We start from the raw sequence: 17,824 nt of genomic DNA, 5'->3' as shown, positions 1-17,824 counted from the left end.
AAAATAGCTCCCCACTTACCATGTTCTTCAAATACATGTTTAATCCTATCCATACTGCTGGGATGTTTCAATCCCCTGATCTTTGCCTTCAACCCAAAAAGAAAATGTTGCAACTGCAAAGACAGCACAACAGTTCCCTGCTGGTGTCCATGCCAGACCCTGCTCACTGCGAGTGAGACAGAACCATAGGAAAGCCAGGGAGAGCACAGAAGGGACCCATGCACGAGGCAGACCCAGGGAGTGCAGACCCCTGGGGCAGAAACCCAGCTGTTAAAGCCATGCTCTTGTCAACATGAGACCTCTCAGCAGCAGCTTTGTCCAGCCACGTTTCAGCCCAGTTTTCAGGGAAAAGCATCTAGCCAAGGCACAAAATGTTCTGGTGCTTTCCAGAACTCTGACCTTAACCCAACTTCCAGCATGTCTCACTCAGCTTGCTACAAAGGGGGGTGAGCACAAATGCAGTCAGCACTGTTCTACCAGGATGCTGTCCCAAGAGCCTGACTTTGCTCCAGAAATGCCTCAATTCAGCCATCAGTTGCTTGGGAGTGTCTCTTCCCATTTTACAGAAGTGCTCTGCTGCATGCTTGGGGACACTTGCTGAGCACACTGCTCCTCCCACACTCTGAGGTGCCAGGATCTCACAGGAAAACTTCCATTCCCACAGAAGTGGTAGGCCTTGGCACCATCACTTTGGGAAAGCTAAATCTGCTTTTACCCTCTTTCTCAAAATTAACTGTTCTTTCCCTCCCTGATGTTGTCATCTCTCTCCCGTCTCACTTTCCCACTCATTCACAGCAATCAGACCTGGCAGAGCAGTACAGTGCTGTCTGCTATGATCTCTCACCCAGAGTGCCTTTGCCAACCATCTCCAGCTGCCAGGCAAGGAACAGCTCACGTGCTGCTTCCAAGCTCCCTCAATCTCTTCCACAACCTGCTATCAAGTGCTGAAAAGAGGACCACTGCTTAGTCTGGAGAGAACAGGAGGCTTCTACATACAGTCAGTACAGAGCTCAGCTGGATTACTAATGCTGAGGTTGACAAAGTCAGGAACTTTGCTACCGAGTTTCTTAAACTTCACATCTTGGTGGCCATGTAAGGAAACTGTGGTACCAGTGCCAATGACATTACCCTGAACTGTCTTGTTTCATTCTAGTATTGGGAAAAAATTGCCAAGTGGAGAGGCCTGGCTAAATAAATGCCCTTTTTCTACTGTAAAGAGAAAAAGAGCAGAGAAATGCAGCTTTCCAACATTTCTATTGCTTGGAGAACAGACATGGTTTTCTGTGGCTGTTTAACCCTGGATCTCTTGGTTGCATATGTTATCGGTGAGGGCTCTTTGTGAACTGGAGCCACTACCATGGCAAGTAAGAACCAATTCCATCCCATCTTCACTGACCTGTGCTGGCTTGTGAATTACCTTCTCAGAGATAGTACTAACCTTCAGAAACACTTCAGTAAAACTTGATGCCTCTCAATCCCTTGGGAAAATCCTCATATTTATGCTGATACAGCACAAAGATGGACTTCGCGATGCACACGATTAGGGGTTTTCAAAGCCAGACATAAGCCACGACTTCAAAAGCTGTCAGCAGAAGTGTAATTATGATGTGAGCTACAGTCAGAATGGCATGACCTGTCAGCTCCACCAGCTACCCAAAACCAGCCCAGCCATCGCTCCGTCCCCTGTGCAAATCCTGGTGTTTGGGTTCCTTTACCTGTCGGTTCTGAAACCTCTCCACACCCATGAGACAGGCTTCCTTGTTGACAACCATCCCTTCCCGGCTTTGCAGCTCTCGCTGGCAACAAGCCTCTGGTGTTGCCTTTTCTAAAGAGGAGTGTGGAAGATGCGAGACAGCTTCAAAATCTTCTGGTCCGTTAACTCCACAGCAGGCAAACTAGGAAGAGAGAGGCACAGAGAAGAAAGACAATTTGTCTTGGAAGTAGATACTAAAAAACTACCAAAGACCTATTCCTGCAGGAATTAGAGCTTTAGTCAAAGCAGAGACAAAACAACTGTTGTTTCCAATTGTACCTTGGAGCTTCTGTTTCAGAAAACTTTTTTATGAAGTCCCACTGTTCCCATGTCATGCTGTAGACTCTAAGGTACCATTGGGAATATTGCCATGAACTACAGAGGACTTTGGAGCACATCCAGAATAACTTGCTTGAGATCACCCAGCAAGTCTGTAAGGGAGCCAGCAGTACAATCCAGCCTCCCAAATGCCCATTCTCCCCATAGCTAATGGCCAGGATTGTTGCTGCTCAAAGGCACTGCTAGGTCATTCAAGTGAGGTCCCTTCTTATGATTCGAGTCAGGTCCTTTTAAAAGATTCAAGTCATACTCTGACTCTGTCTCCGTTCAGTCAGCAAAAGGAAATGTCTTTATTATAAAGTCCTGAATCAGCATGAGGGGCAGCAATCATCTTTTTCTTTTAAGATTAAAATTGATTTTTTCACCTGCAGAGCCTGACAACCTGCTCTTCACTCCTGAACAGATACAGTGGGCTGTACCGAGCACTAAGTTCACGTGTGTGCCCACACGCACGCACACACAGAACTTAACTGTAGTAGGCAACTCCAATTCCAATGACAGTCCATCTTTAACCTGGCTGGCTAGGATTGTAATAACAAACTCAATTCTGGTGGCCAATATGTCTATATGGAAGAGATACCATTAGGCACACTCCTGCCTGATCTACCACCTCCCAACTCATTTCACAAGAGCTAACAAAAAGCCCTAGTCAGCACCAGGTTGTGGCTGCAGCTGGCTGGGAACAGCTCTGAAGCAGTCTGCAAGAAGAAAGGTCCAGGATACACGTGCCCACTGTTGAAAGCTGGGGGGAGCAGGTCAAGGCAAACACCTCAGGCTTTAGCAAACCACAAAGGCCAACACAGTCACTTGGAGCCTCTCTCTCAGGACTGATCTCAGCTCACTCTGAGAAAGACCAGCTGCCAGCCAAACTCCCATCTCCTCCCACTTCCACCACGAACATAAAGCCTGGTGCTGTGCTTGACACAACAGGACGGTTGAAGCAGGCTGATCCTGAATGAGTTGAGGGTGCAGGGCTGAACACTGTGTTGATGGCCACTGACCATGGGCAGCATGGGACCAGCACAGCCTGACTTACCGTGATCATAACAGAGTTCCAGGTCGAAGAGAAGACGTCTGTGTCGTTGTTCCTCAGGTAATGCTTCTTCAGCTCTTTGGTGAAAAACTCTCTGGTCAGCTGAAACACACAGGCAGGCAGAAATGTGAAGGCTGCTGACAACACCTTTCCCCAGCATTTCCCAAAGCTCCCTCTGTGAATGCTGGGGGTTGTTTGTTTGTTTCTGTTTTGTTCTATTTTGTGAACCTCAGAGGACAAAGATGAGAAAAGCCACTGGCTGAACCATAACTATATCCAGGGTGAGTATCTCTTGAACAAAATATCTCTACTAAAACACTTGCTTGTTAAAAATCAGGGATTAAATGATGTCTACACTTGTAAGCTAATATTTGCATTTAAAGGTCGGTTGGATTCTTAAATATTCAGAACTATTTGAAAGTGTTTTATAAGTTCTAATAGGACTGAAATAGATGTTAGAAAGATCTTCAAGTCCACTTTAAAGAGTAGTTTAACTTACTATGCTTCATAAAATCTGCAATCAAAGCATGATTTTCCTCTCACTTTTCATTTTAAACCAGTTAACTTCCTACTAATGACAGGGGAACTGCTCTGAATTTACTTCCATGTGTGAGAAAGCAGAACAAACTCCTAATATACAACTTTCTGGCAATGAAAAGTAAAAAACATGCAATGAATACTAAATGTTGGAGTCAACTTATGAAATGGAAAAAAAGACCATTTCCCTGACAATGCTTTAGATTATCTAAACTAACACACATATATCCTCTCACAACACAAATCCTCTCTGTATTTCCAGTGCTTAGATAATTTAAACATTTTTCCTAAGGTCAATAATATAAACAAATGGAATTTCATTTACTGCTGTTTATGTATACAGTAAAATAGAAAACTGGGTGAACATTTTGGCTGAGAATCTTCTCAAAAAGTTAAAAGACACCCTGAAAATACATTTACTTAGGATTGCTCTCTGAAGGACTAGTAAATATACAAACTTTAAAGTCTGGTTAAACTGAACACCCCAATTCAACCTTGTTGCCTTTCTATCACTTCAGGATTAAAACCTTTAAGCAATCCCCTTTCATGTTTCCAATAGGTCTTGAATTGTGTGGTCCCTTTTTCAAAATACCTTGTGATTTGTGATCCACAAAGACAAAATATCTCTGTCATTGCAAAGCCTCAGTGAAGGTGATTGGACTTGGTGGGATAGAGCAGTGCTTTAGTGTTGCCTATTTGCAACCTGAATTTGCCTATTAAGCTGCCTGAAAAAGGCCCCTTTTATTCTGTGGTTCATACAGCACTGCAGATGCAGTAACATACACTACTACGAGTTGGTTTCAGGTTCTTGATATGCAACGTGAAATATCACACATACACATACATATGTATGAGGTCGACGTGTGGCCACAAAAACACAGGAGAAAAATTGCTTGTTCCTTTTGCAATTGTATCACAAATCTAAGGGAAAAAAAGAGAAGGCTGTGGTGACCCTTTAAAAGACCCCCAAATACCACTTCATATTGACTTATCTTTTACAAATACAAACTAAGGCTAAAATTCATGACTAAGTCAATACTGGGTAAAACTTTGTCACCAAGACTTGAACGATGCAGGCAGCTCAGTTTCACTACCTTTTCATGAGATACGCTGCTAAGTTCCTGAAACACCTTTGTGAGACAGCTATTAACACATCTCTTGCTTTTGAATATCAAAATACCAGAGGACATGGCATTTTCCTTTGGGATCTTTGTGCACTGGGAGAAGGCCAGGTTAGAAGATGCTGAAATACATCCTCAGTGTTCTCCTTTCCTTTCTCTGCATACTTCATCCACACACAATCCTACCCTGCAGAGACAGCAGCCCGTTTTTTTTCATGCTTGTCTGTTTCTGAAGTGCAGACTGAAACTGATATTACCATTGGTAATAATCCCAGCCGACTGCCTTTGGCGGGCTCTAAAACAAAAGAGTCATTTAAATATAAAGTGAAACCTTTATTTTGACAGCAGCAACCCCAGAGGAAATTGTTCAGAGTTTGTGTGCGATTTTTACGAGACTTGGCCTAAAACAGAGCCTAGTACTGGAAGGGGAACTTTGCCAGGAAAATAACTGATTCCATTTTGTTGCTCTTAAACTGTTTGTCCTGAAGTTCAGAAAAATGTTAAAATAAAGTAAAATGGACCAGCAGAAGCATCTTTCTTTTAAAAAATTGCTGACGAAGAAGGACAGAAGTCAGTAAACCAGTCCTCCCACATGCCCACAGCCCAACTCTTGCTGAAGCTAGTACCAGTACTGATGAGCTCTGTGCACACTGGAGTACCATGGCCAGAATTATTCAGAAGGGAGCAAAGGACCTACTAATAAAACAAGAACTTTGCACACACTTCTGGCAAGTCAGCTGTACCAGCCACAGCCGTGAACAATAAAGAGCCTTCAGCTGTGTTTTTTTCTAGCTGTTCTGAAAGGCATGTCTCCAGACAGAAGCAGCACACACATGCATAGATTTACAGGCCAGTGAATGACGTGGGACTTTTTTTGTCCAACTGGTTCAAAACACAGTTTGGCTGGGATTACTGGAGACTGAGGAAAAAGAGGGCATTTCTGCATGACACAAGTGTGGTGGCACTGGCCAGGAAGGTAACAGCCTTCTCATGCAGTGTATGTCAAGGATACTGAATGCTGTGCAAGAAGCTGGCTTCATAGTGAATACTTGGAAAACAGGGCACACTCCTGTCCATCTGCATCTGTCTGTAGCATCCTAACATTTCTGAGACACTACAGTGCTTGTTCTGTAGGCAGAGTCACCAGTGCTGCACTTCTATCTTCCACAGTGCCTTCCATCTAAGAGACTCCAGCTTCCTAACCACGGGGTGGATAGTGTATATTCTTTTGTTTTTGCCTCATGTCTGAGGAAACAGAAACCAAAGCAACTTGTCTATTAAGAGTCAGAACTAGGGGTAAAAATTCAAACATCCTGACTCCATATAGAGCCCTGCCACTGAAGTGATCTGTTTCTACCATCACGCTTGCTTGCTTGCTAAGACAATTAAGGAAGAGAGTCAAATATCCCTCCAGGGTTTTTCCCATTCAGATCACTGAAGGGCATATAAAGAGCAATTCCTGAACTTAAGTCAAAATGCTCTTCCACAGCCTCTCTGTATGGAAGACATTCCATATGTTCATGGAAGACATTATTTTATGGGATACTTCTAGATGAAAAGGGTTCTTCATCCTCCAAAACCTTCTTTACAAAGAAGAGACATGCTGGTGCTCCCATAGCTGATTAAAAACAGTCTTCCTCTTCAGAGACTGCTTTTAAACAGCTTACTGGGAGTCCAGCTGGCCTTACAGATCCCAGTAGCTCACTATCACTAACACCCCTTTCACTCACGCCACTACCACACTCTGCTTCACTGACTCTTCCTCTCATGTCAAATCTCAGCAGAACACATCTCTTTGCTTCCTTATTTTTGTCTCTTAATTTCTTTCTCTCCCTCAGCTATTAATAATTTATCTCTGCTGAGTGTTTGGGAGCTAGTTTGGATGTAACACACCATACAAGACAAAGCTGCACTGCAACATTTATCTGGAAAGCCAAGAGACAGAGTGTATCTCTCTTCTGCCTCATTGCATATAGCCAGTAAGGCCACAGCCATACAAATTGGAGCAGTGACCATCACAGAAATCTACCTGGTGAGTTTCCAAGAAGTTTAGGTTGCCTACACACCTTGGAAGCAACTTGTTTCACAGGAAGCACATCTGAACCTTATCTTAAATTGCTACTGTGAGGAATTCTTCCTGAGATGGTTTTACTGAAAGACCATCCTCAGGGACATCCTGTCCAGCCATCTAGCCAATCCCTAAACAAAAGATGACAGCTTTAGCCAGAATAGTTCAACCCAGAGGAGCTACCACCAAAATATATATCAACAGCAAAACAAAGTTTGTTTTTGTTTGTTTTTGTTTGGTTGTTGTTGGTTTTTTTCAGAAGAAACCTGAGGAGAGAACAAACCACAAGAATCTGCAGACTGAGTGTAACTTCTGCATAGAGTCATCTCCAGCTATGTTGGGATCTGCCATTCTTCATTCCTTCCCATTTAAGCCCTTCCTGTCAGTCATTCTGACAGTGGGAAGCTGGTGACACAACAAGGAGACAACACTTTGCCCAGAAGCAAGATGCAAGCAGGCACCTTGAGGCTGAGGGAAGAGGACACAGCCAGCCCTGCAGTCACCCCACACACAGGGCTCACAGTGAGCCTGTCTAGTTTACTGTACCTCTTACCAGTTTCCCACAGGGAAGCTGGGAGGTGGGAGCAGTCAGCTGCTTGCTCAGCCCCTACTCACAAGGGACCACATTCTCTCTCTGTCTTTAAGCCTGTACCTGGGTCTGCAGGGCAGTTTCTACATGTGTGGTCTGCTGCTTGTGCTGAAACAAAGGAATTCTCTAAAAACTCCTAACAGCAGAGCTGTAATGACCAGAACACACCAGATCCCTCATGCTGCAACCTGTTTATGGAGTGGCAGCATGGTCTCAAAGCCTAAGCTGGACTGGGGCACCCACCCTGTGTACAGAGTGCCATTCCTTCCCCACTTCCTTCTGAAACAAGGATAAAAGACCATCAGCTTCCAAAGGGGAAAAAAAAATCCTCTCACTACCTCCTCCCAAGACCTTCCCACTGCCCAAACACCATGCTGCCTTACTGTGAGCTACCTGAGTATTGATTCTTTGCTTATCAAAGTCTTCTATGTGAATAAAATTACAAGTATATCCTGGCTCAAGAAAATAATCATTATACATTGTCCTTCTATGCTCGTGCCACATTTCTGTCATATTCAGTACAAGGAATGTGTCCTATGTTCCCTTACTACTGGCAGAGGCCAAATAAGCAAAATAAATACAAACAGTCACTACTGACCACCTCTACTAGCAAAAGTTTGTTCAAAGCCATCAGGCAGAGTAATATTTCAAAGATGATCTGACTTGAGAAGGGTGGACCTAGTTCGGTCAGGCTCTTCTTTGCACAAGTGGGAACATAAAAATACGCACAAACCTTTGCTTGTTAGAGAAACAAATGGAATTGTGCTTACTACTAGTGTAGTAAAAGCTTAATACTAGTGTAGAGGAGGGATGATGGCCATATAAAGATATGCAAAGCAGGAGACCAGAGAAAGGCTACATTGAATGAAGCTGTGGATGCAAGAGACGCATTGATGAGATTCAAAATAGGACATGGGGAGATCAGATCAGATCAGGGCAGGTCAGGAGGCATATCTTACAACCAGCATTGAGAGGCATTTGGTGAGCACTAGAACATTGAAAATTCAAGAAGGAATATGCTTAGAAGATGCACAATAGAGTTCTTGCACTGGAGAGCAAGCATTGGCTCTGCTGGGAAAACAGGAGGTTTCACTGTTAATATTAAACACGTGCTATATTGAAAGAGAGTTGCTTTTAACCTTAATGTGACTTTATTATAAAACTTCTCTCTGATGGAATACGCAGCTAGTTTGGCTGAAAAAAAATCAGGAAGGCTTTGAAAACTTCAGGATTTAAGTAGTCTCTGAGTCTCTGTCTCCTGTGTACATAAATCATCCACCCAGCACATGCCAGGTTAGTTAGCATTCATTGGCTTCCTGGCAGTTCTGCAGACTCTGGGTAGTAATGAAGCAGGTTGTTTGGTATTTGAAACAAAGTTGCTCTGCAAATGAATCAGCCACCATCTAACACCATGCTCCAGCTGGGTACCATCCCACTGGGCTTCAGATTGTGCCCACCATAGGATACTTACATTTTCTCTGAAGATAAAAGCCAGGATAGCAGCTGAAAGCTCCGCCAGGAAGATTAACAAAATAAACATGAAGAACTGGAAGAGAGAAGATTAAAAAAAAACAAAACAAACAGAAAACAAACACAGACATACCATTAGGTGTGTACAATAGGTAGTAAGAACACAGGATTTTGCTACTGACCAAAGAGATGGAAAAAAACAAATTTACGGTAATATGATCATGGCTCATTTTGTATGGAAGGAGGTAGTGGAACATATACTCAAATATTTATACCTATGACCAAAACTGGACTCTTTTCAGAGTATTCTGCATTTCAGCACAAAATTAGCTTTGGTTAAGATCTTCCTCATGGAATGGGGTTGCACTGACGTAAGTATTAAACATGCAGAACCTCTACAGAAAGTTGATAACACACCAGCATAATTTTCATTTGAATATGCAACTATTATCCGTGTCTTGTACAGTATTCAAAGTGTGCATATTCATATTCTTAAATTAAGGGCAAACGGTAGAGTTACAGAAAGCAAAAATCAGTGTATTGAGTGGTAGCAAAAGAGAAACAGGCACCCAGTAAAACCATTACATTTATGTCATCATAATTCTAAGGAAGAGAAATGAAACAGTGAGGTTGGTTGTTCAGTTTGAGCTGGAACTCGGTTTTCATCCTATTGCCCTTACAACCTTCTGCTGCTTTGGTCTAAAAGTCTGGTCTTCAGTTTTATCAAAGGCATCTTGTTCCTGTGATGTTACCCAGCCTGAGGGATTTGCTGTGCCTTCACCACCCACCCCACCAAAGTAAATCGGATACACTTAAGAGGTCTCATCTCCAGAGAGACTAGTTTTGTTTAATCTTCTCTCTTAGCTAGTCTGAACTAGCTGGACATTTTTTATGTTCTTATGGCCACAAAAAGAAATCATCATTTAAGAGTCAGTCCTTCTAAAATTCAAGGATCCCAGGATTTAGCCCAGAGACTTAAAAGGTGATTTTACAAAACTGAGATAACATTTATCAATTAATTCACATTTTGGCACCATGTGAGAAAAACAGGAGTGACCAGAGAACCCAGTAAGGCTGCATCACATGGAGGGTAATAAACATGTTACCAGTGAAGGTGGTTGAAGCAACAACCAGAAAATAATGTAAGTATGGATGGTTTTGTGTGAGAAGGTTATTGAAGGTCTCTTTGAAACAGAAGGCAGGCAGATGGGGCCAGAAGTACCATTGTGATCCCCGAGTCATGATTTATAAACAGTGTCTGAAAAGCTCTGCACGGTACATTTTGGTAATGGAGACAGAATTCAATGAATGGGCAAAATGCTGTTTTATTTTCAATTATCTGATGTGTAAGCAGTATTTTCCATGTGGAAAAGTGCACACACCACTCTGCCCCATTTGTCTTCCTGCTCCTGCAGTGGAGACAAATGAAAAGGTGGCTGGGCTCAAATGACAAGAAGACTCAAGATGAGCAGGGACTTCTGTTGCTAACAGAATGCTGTTAGCTTGATTTTGCTGAACTAGTTAACTCCATAATTTATTCTTACTGCTGGAGTTTTTTGTGCAGCTTCTTTTTTTCCTGTTCAGAAACTGTTTTGTTTTTAATTTCACTGCAGGAGGGCAAAGAACAAGTGATGAGAATGAACAATACTTTACAAATTCACATCATCATCCATCAAGGGATCTCAGCATAGTCACTAAGAGGTCTAAGGTGGTGATCAAGTGATTAATCCCAACACCCTGCTAATTACATTTCATTTACTGATTACTGGGAGACGAATGTTCATCCAAGCTCCAGCACAGGTCTGTGCAGAAGTAGAAGCAACCGTTCCCAGATAATCTCTGACAAGCTTCATTACCATTCCCAAACTGATTTACACTTACACTGAGCAGTCTGTATTACAGATTTGTAACAGTTACTGTAGAAAAAAACATGAGCAGCCATTAAGGCTGATGAGAAAAAGAAGATGGATCATCAGTGTCTTAGAACTTGCTTTCATTCTGCATTTTAAGGAGAGCCAAAATCTGCCTGTTAAGTTTTGCCTCCTGAAATTATTTAGATTACTGGTACATGAGAGCACTAAACAGCAGACTGGTTAATGCATGGGACACAAGAGCCTCACATTCAAATTAATGCTTGAGACCCACACTTGAACATGGGTACCCCTTACATCCAAGGCAAACATCCTGAGGAGTGCGGTCTCCCATATTGGTAAAAAATCCTGCCTCAGATCCTGCTATGCTCAACAGCAGGATGGATTCTGATTTTTCTGGCATTATTTTGTAGTCAGAAGGTGTTCAGGACCATTCAGAAATTATTCAGTCTCTGATTTGCAGGCCAATGTTTGTTGCTTTTTGTGAGCCCAGTCCAAATACGAGGAAATCTAGAAACACTTCACAGCCTTGTGCTTAATGCAACACATTAGGTTCCACAGTGATATTTTTTACCAAAAGACAAGCACCTTTGTGGAAAATAGAAGTTCTTGCAAATACAGAAGCCAGAACCTAGAGATCACACATTTGTGTATCTGTCTTGTCCCTCCTATCTTCTTCAGTTTACATTTGGACTAAAAGCTTCAGATATACATTATATGCATCACTCAAATCTCACCCAAGCAGCTCTCAGGCTCACCACTTCTTCAACAACTTTGTCAGTGGACTTGATTTGATCTAGCAACTCCCCCCCACGTACCACCTCCCTGAAGCCTAACTCTGTGTTTTGGAAGGTGTTCCCAGGCTTTCTGGCATAGACTCAGGAATGGTTTGCCTTTCAGCACCCCATCAGCTTACTCCCATCAGACTTCTGGTTTCACAGATGTTTTATGCATTTTAACATCAGCTGGGGAGGCCCCTTCAAAAGCAGAAACTAGCAACATATCTCTTCTCACTTGATATCAACACAGGACTCCACAGGTGACACATTTGGCTTTCTGATTCACTTGTGAGGTGAGTTACTAGAAATCAAACTCACAATGCCTTCCAAAAAAGGGCTTTTACGTGCAGGCTATGAATTCAAGGGATGGGAGAGCCAGGTGTCAGAGAATACTAATCTCAGTGAAGGCAGGCTCATCCCTAGGAAAAAAAAAAACCCAAACTGTTTCATCTTCAAGAAAGTGAACTTTCCTGTTCCATTTAAATTTAGAGACTCTTTTGCACCATGGAGCAGCTGTGCAAGATAGAATCATAATGAAACACTGTAAGACCAAAATTTAATAAGGGGGGTGGAGGGGAGAAAAAACCCCCCAAAACCCCAACAGACCCAGAGCATGAAACAAAAGGTCTGACAAAAATGAAAAATAAAACTGATGATCTTTGTGTTTTGACACACAACAGATAATACCTTCTAGTAAGACCTAACGGCTGGAAATCCTGCAGGATCTGAAGTTATGGTGGAGGTAAAACATTACTTATTTTACAGACTAGTTCTTTGTAAGCAGTACTTGATGACTACATGGGCTAAAATGTAACCCTATCATTCAGGGCAAAAATTGCCCAAAGATAACAAATCTGATTCATTTTAGGAGCAGAGCAGGTTATATAGAGGAGTGACCAGCTCTTGAGAGCTGCAGTGGAAGGCCACCATGCAGTTCTGAGCTGGGCATTTCTGCTGAGGTGGGGGGCTCCATCACACAGAAGCTTTGCTCTATGTGTTCCCTCTGCTTTGTTGTGAACTAGTGAGGAATGAAGCTGCAAGTGGAGCTGTGGTTTTGGGTGGGCAAAAGAGGACCATTTTTGGTCACTTTATAAAAGTATAAAGACCCAAACCAATAAGACCATTTTGAAACAAAGTCAAAACACACTCCTAGATTCCATATCCACAAGGCTCAAGGCTGGTACAGAGAAGTAAATTCTATCTGGATGTAAAACATCCTAAACCTATTTGTTACCTAAGGGAATAAAGGCTACGGTAACAGGCACTTCATGCTCTTATCACACCATCAACTATCCAGTCACCCCCATTCTTGGGAACCACCGGAAGGCCAAGAGAAAACACAAGGACACTTACAAAAAGCAGGAGGCATTTGTTCTCACGGATGGCACCACAGCAGCCAAGGAAACCCAGCAGAAAGAGCATGGCTCCCATAGCCAGCATGATGTAGGCTCCTGTGAAGAGCAGGGGGTTGGCAGCCACTATCTCTCGAAAACCTGTGGGGTCCACAATGACCCAGATCCCAACTCCCAGCAGGCATGCTCCTCCCAGCTGTCATGGCAAAAGGAGAGGAGAGAGAGGGAGACAGGTCAACAAAAAACAACTGCTGCAAGAAAACTGGAGGCATTGCTATCGTTTGAAACAAGGTGTTCACTTGGAGAATTTGTGTTTCTCCATGGCATATATTCCCTGCTGAGCAGGGAACTGCTGACATGCTATTCTTAAATGTCTCTTGCTCACTAAATGAACCATTTGCAGCAGAAGCAACTTTCTTGCTTGACATGCCACTCTACTGTTTACTCCATTCCTAATGCTGAGAGACTAAGTCTCGATTTGCTGCCACATCTGCAGGGGACAGCCCAGTGCAAAGGCACATGGGAACCCTCCCCACCATAGAGGGGCTGGGTGCTCCCACCCTTCCTATCAAAGGCAAGAGCAACAGGATTACTGAGAATGACTCTACATGTGGTAGGAAATTTGCTGTGATTCCTAGTGAAAACCTCCACAGGGCACCCAGGACTAGCACACAATTTTTTCTGCCATTCAAAACAGACCATGTACACCACTAGTTACAGCATTCCCTCTGGTCTCACTTGCCCAGGACAGGAATAACTCAGGTAACAGTGATCACTACACTGGCTTTCTGAACATCTGAGCATCTTAGGATGCTGCAAAACACTTGGTGATCACCAGTGCAAAGCAGAGGGGATACTCTGAACTGTGGCCACTTCACCAAATTACAGCCTTTCCTCCTGGGGAGCAGCAGGCTGCTGGAAACAGGAAGATTCAAAAGGAAAAGTGGATTATAAATACTTACAAATATAAAGAAATTGAAAAGAAACATCAGGTACTTCATGCAGCTCAGACAGTCTCCCTCCATGGTCTTCAGGCTCCTTGGTTAAATTCTTCCTGCAAAACACCAGCACTTTCTTAGCACACTCACTTTTTATTGGAGTGACACAGTCCTACTTCCATTCGTATTTCCCCCAGATCCTGTGGAGTTATTTATACAGAAGGGTTCATTTCTTACCTGAACAAGGCAACATAGTACAGGCTATAATGATCAGAGCTAAGTCCCTTTGCATTCTTCCAGGTCAAAGGAGAAAGGCTGCAGGAGGGGAAAGATCTAGCTCTGCTTGCAGAGTAAGATGCAGGGAAAAATATCCCTCTGCACATGAAGATGTTTTTTTATTGCCCCAGTCCCTAAAGCCTGTCAAATCTAAGAAGCACTGAATATACCTGCCTACTTCATGCCAAAAAAGGCTGTATCTGAAAGGCTCACAAGTATGCACTTCTGGATAGTTAGCTCCATACAAGCTTCCTCCACAGAATGAATATCATATGAACATGCACAACATTTTCAGGGAAACATCTGGAGGAGCTGTGCTGGAAGTGATTGCAGTGTGAGGACGTGGAAAGGGCTAAGGAGGTAGCCCTCACACAGATATGCAGCCTGGGGCCCAACACCTGCTTGTTATGTAGTGAAATGTAACTGTGCCACCAAAGTCCTGGTGCTCTACATGCCCCCCCCGCCCATGGATCAAAGTTGGTAAACTTTTAATCCCAGGAAAAAATGCTAAGGATTCTGAACCAGTTTTGAAACTCCACATCTCAATCTGACAGCAAACTACTCAGGACAGAACTTCTGTTGGAGGAGGAACTATAAATTTGACCAGGTGAGGTGACATTGGAAGGAAATTTCAACCCCAAAATGCTTGATGTTTAATGAAGCAACTGTCTCCCAACATGCAATTGTATCACCAAGTACCCCAGAGGGACAGACAAACACATAAAACAGTAAAACTTTAATTGAAACAGAAGATAATGCAGTCATGGCACCCTGCACAGATGGATGCATGCATATGCAAACATGAAGGCACAATTTTGCTGAGCTCCCTAAAGAAGACCTCACAAAGCCCACCACATGCTTCTTAACACATCCATTCTCCACTGCAAATGCCGTGCCCCAAATAGACATGCATCCAATGATATTTTCTGTTAGAAAAGTGCATCCTGTTCACTTAAAAGAAAACAAACAAACAAATTATCCAAGGCTTTCACCAGGCCAGAAATAAAACTCTTTCACTCCTTCATTGCTTTTGTCAATCCATACAATTTGGGAGTGCTGTACAGCCTGGCAGGGTGTTTCCCTCTGTGACCATGGGAACCACTCAGCTTTAGCCAAAGGGCTGAGAAAACCCATGGCAGGCAGCACTCCTAGCAAGGGGCTGCCTGAGGTATCAGCCAGATTGATACCATACAGCATGTTTGCAGCACTTCTTTGACTCCTTTAAAAAGTCAACCAGTTCCTTCCTACTGGCAAAACAGGTAGAGACACAAACTGTATGATGAAGAAGTTGATGTGAACGTGCAGCTGCTTTCCCTTTGCATCTCTGCTTGCCTGGGGCAGGCAGCAACCTGCTTCTGCTGGCTGGGTACCTCTGAGGGAACCCCCTTTGCCGGAGGAATCCACCAAGCCAGTCTTACACTCCACCTCACTTCTGGAGAAACACAAGCTTGAAGAGAATGAAGGCGATATTTTTCTTGAGAAAAAGTTTACTTTCTTATACATCTGATACACAACTGTTCTGCCCAGGGAGACTCAAAGCCAAGGCTGTGACTGGTGGAGATGGAGTGGGGCACAGAACTCTGCCCTGGGCCTGCAGGTGATGCCCACAGCTTCCTGATGGTATTTAAAGCTATGTCTGCAAATCTCACAGGGACAGGAGACTTGAAGTCCAGAAAGGTAAGGAGCTGGGCAGGGAATTCTTCAGTTTTATGGGGAAGCTGAACCTTCAGCTCCAGCAACCCATGAACTTGGACACTATAGTAGAGAGGGATATAAAAATACAGACAAATTGATATGATATTGGAACTTCAAGAGCCCAGGAATTATTGGCACCCTGGTATTCCCATCATCACACTAAAAATTTATGCTCCAATGAAACAAAGGATAGCTAAATCTCAGTGTATTAGCCAAAGACTGAAAGTTATCTGAGAAACCTTTAAGTCTTGCTGCCTCGAACACCCACCCACATGACCCATATCATGGGCTACTAGCCTTAGGCTAAAAAGCAATAAAAGCAATCCAGTATAGTCATATTGTGCCACTGCACATCATTCACACTCATCTCACTGCAGAGGTACCAAATTGAAAAACATTGCCTCAGCAGCAGCTCCTCAGTCTAACGCCATCTTACTGTTTGTAGAGTTGATAAATCACATTCCCACCTTTCCTCTCCATGTCTGGATCTGCTTCCTCTAGTAGATGAGTAAGCTCCCTTGGAACCACTCTGATTTGCATGAGCTGAGGACAGCTCTCCTTTCCTTTTCAAAGACAATCCTAAGCTACAATTCCTTGCATTTCTCCTGCCTTTGCATCCCCTCAGTATGTTACAGTGTCTTCTAGGTGTGAGCAGGAAAGTGAGACTCTGAATCCACTGATGAATGAGGCCCTGAAAAGTTCACTGCCAGGGCCATGCACTCATAGTAACCTGGGAGCAGCATGAACAATTGAGGACTCTCTCCTTGGCCTGGGCAAGAAATTGTCCCTGGCACTCATTCCGGGCTCAGATTTATAATTTTTAAGCCCACCATGCTTCACACAGCAAAGCAACAACTAAATGCAACTTGACTAATTGTACTATGCTTCCAGCCAGGAACATACCCAGTCAGGTTTACAAATCCCAAAGTCCTTTAACTCAGAATGTGCAAATGGAAGCTGGTGGCAATAGTGTGAGAGGTCTGGGCTGGCAAAGCCAAGAACAGTCAGAGCTTCCACATCATAAGAGCTCAATGCAAACTTCCAAAAAAAATGCCAACCCACTGATCTGACCTGTGAAACAGGAGCTCTGAGCACTTGTTTCAGTGCTGGAACTTGGAGCTTGAAGAGACCTGCACCTATCAGCATAACACACCCTTTCCAGTTTCTGCTGTGTACCCAGGCTGCTGAACAGTAATGCAAGAATACCATTTGGATCCTGTGATTGCACTGATTAGAACAGGGCAAATGAACTAAAAGCATGAGTTGAGGATAGGAGGTTCAAGTTAAACATAAGGGAAAACCTCTCTACTGTGAGAGTAACAGAGCACTGGAACAGGCTGCCCAGAGAGGTTGTGGAGTCTCCTTCTCTGGAGACTTTCAAAACCCATCTTGTGGCATTCAGGACATATAGTGCTTGTCTCGAACAATCCAAGACATAAGTGATGGACTAAAGAGATGTCTCTGCAACCCACCCAACCTTTTGTTTCCCCTCCTGCAATGTGTACCTGAGAACTGGGGAGTTTAGTGTGGGACATGCTGAGCTTGGAGACAAAGGAGTTCTACAGCTGGCACTGGGAGCAGAATACCCAGTGATAACCAGGCCTTGATATGAAAACCACCGACTTAGAAGGACAAGACAAAGAGTGCCGGTCTCAGGCCACTTCCTAGGACCGAAACTCCACTGCAACAAACTAATCCTGTGGTGCCAGTTGTCTCAACCTCCTCTTTTGTAATGGCTGATCTCATCAATTAGCCAAACAAAGACTACATAGCCCCTGGCATCATACCTGCCCCCTGCTATCTCTGACGAGGATGGAGAAGATAGAAGGGTTTTCTCCCTTATTCAGGGAGAAAAGTGGGGGTGCAGTGGGCAAGAACTGTATAAAAATCTGAGACTCTATGGGTGCATTAGAAGCACTTCCCCACCAGGAACCACTTCCCCACCGATAACATCGCTGGACCGTGGTGGTAACTATGCTCTCGCTTGCTGTCCTCTGTATCTC

At 43.6% G+C, this 17,824-nt stretch overlaps 1 protein-coding gene across 6 annotated transcripts in view; it reads right to left on the bottom strand.

The window, feature by feature from the left end:
- The window catches only part of TSPAN18 (tetraspanin 18), a 182,423-nt gene that overhangs the window by 5,248 nt on the left and 159,351 nt on the right, over positions 1–17,824 (bottom strand). For 5 of the 6 annotated variants that reach the window (XM_051621351.1, XM_051621349.1, XM_051621350.1 and 2 more), the window contains 5 exons: positions 13,875–13,966; positions 12,914–13,108; positions 8,912–8,986; positions 3,129–3,227; positions 1,716–1,895 (listed from right to left, as the gene is read on the bottom strand). In XM_051621351.1, the coding sequence (XP_051477311.1) occupies positions 1,716–1,895; positions 3,129–3,227; positions 8,912–8,986; positions 12,914–13,108; positions 13,875–13,937 (612 nt within the window). In that variant the 5' untranslated portion in view covers positions 13,938–13,966. Of the gene's footprint in view, positions 1–1,438; positions 1,583–1,715; positions 1,896–3,128; positions 3,228–8,911; positions 8,987–12,913; positions 13,109–13,874; positions 13,967–17,824 lie in introns of those variants that run through there. The other variant, XM_051621353.1, reaches the window with a different exon arrangement.

Source organism: Apus apus, chromosome 5 (genome assembly GCF_020740795.1).
Source record: "Apus apus isolate bApuApu2 chromosome 5, bApuApu2.pri.cur, whole genome shotgun sequence".
Taxonomy (NCBI): Eukaryota; Metazoa; Chordata; class Aves; order Apodiformes; family Apodidae; genus Apus; species Apus apus.
The sequence above is the reverse complement of the archived record's forward strand: the minus strand, read 5'-3'. Positions and strand labels throughout refer to the sequence as shown.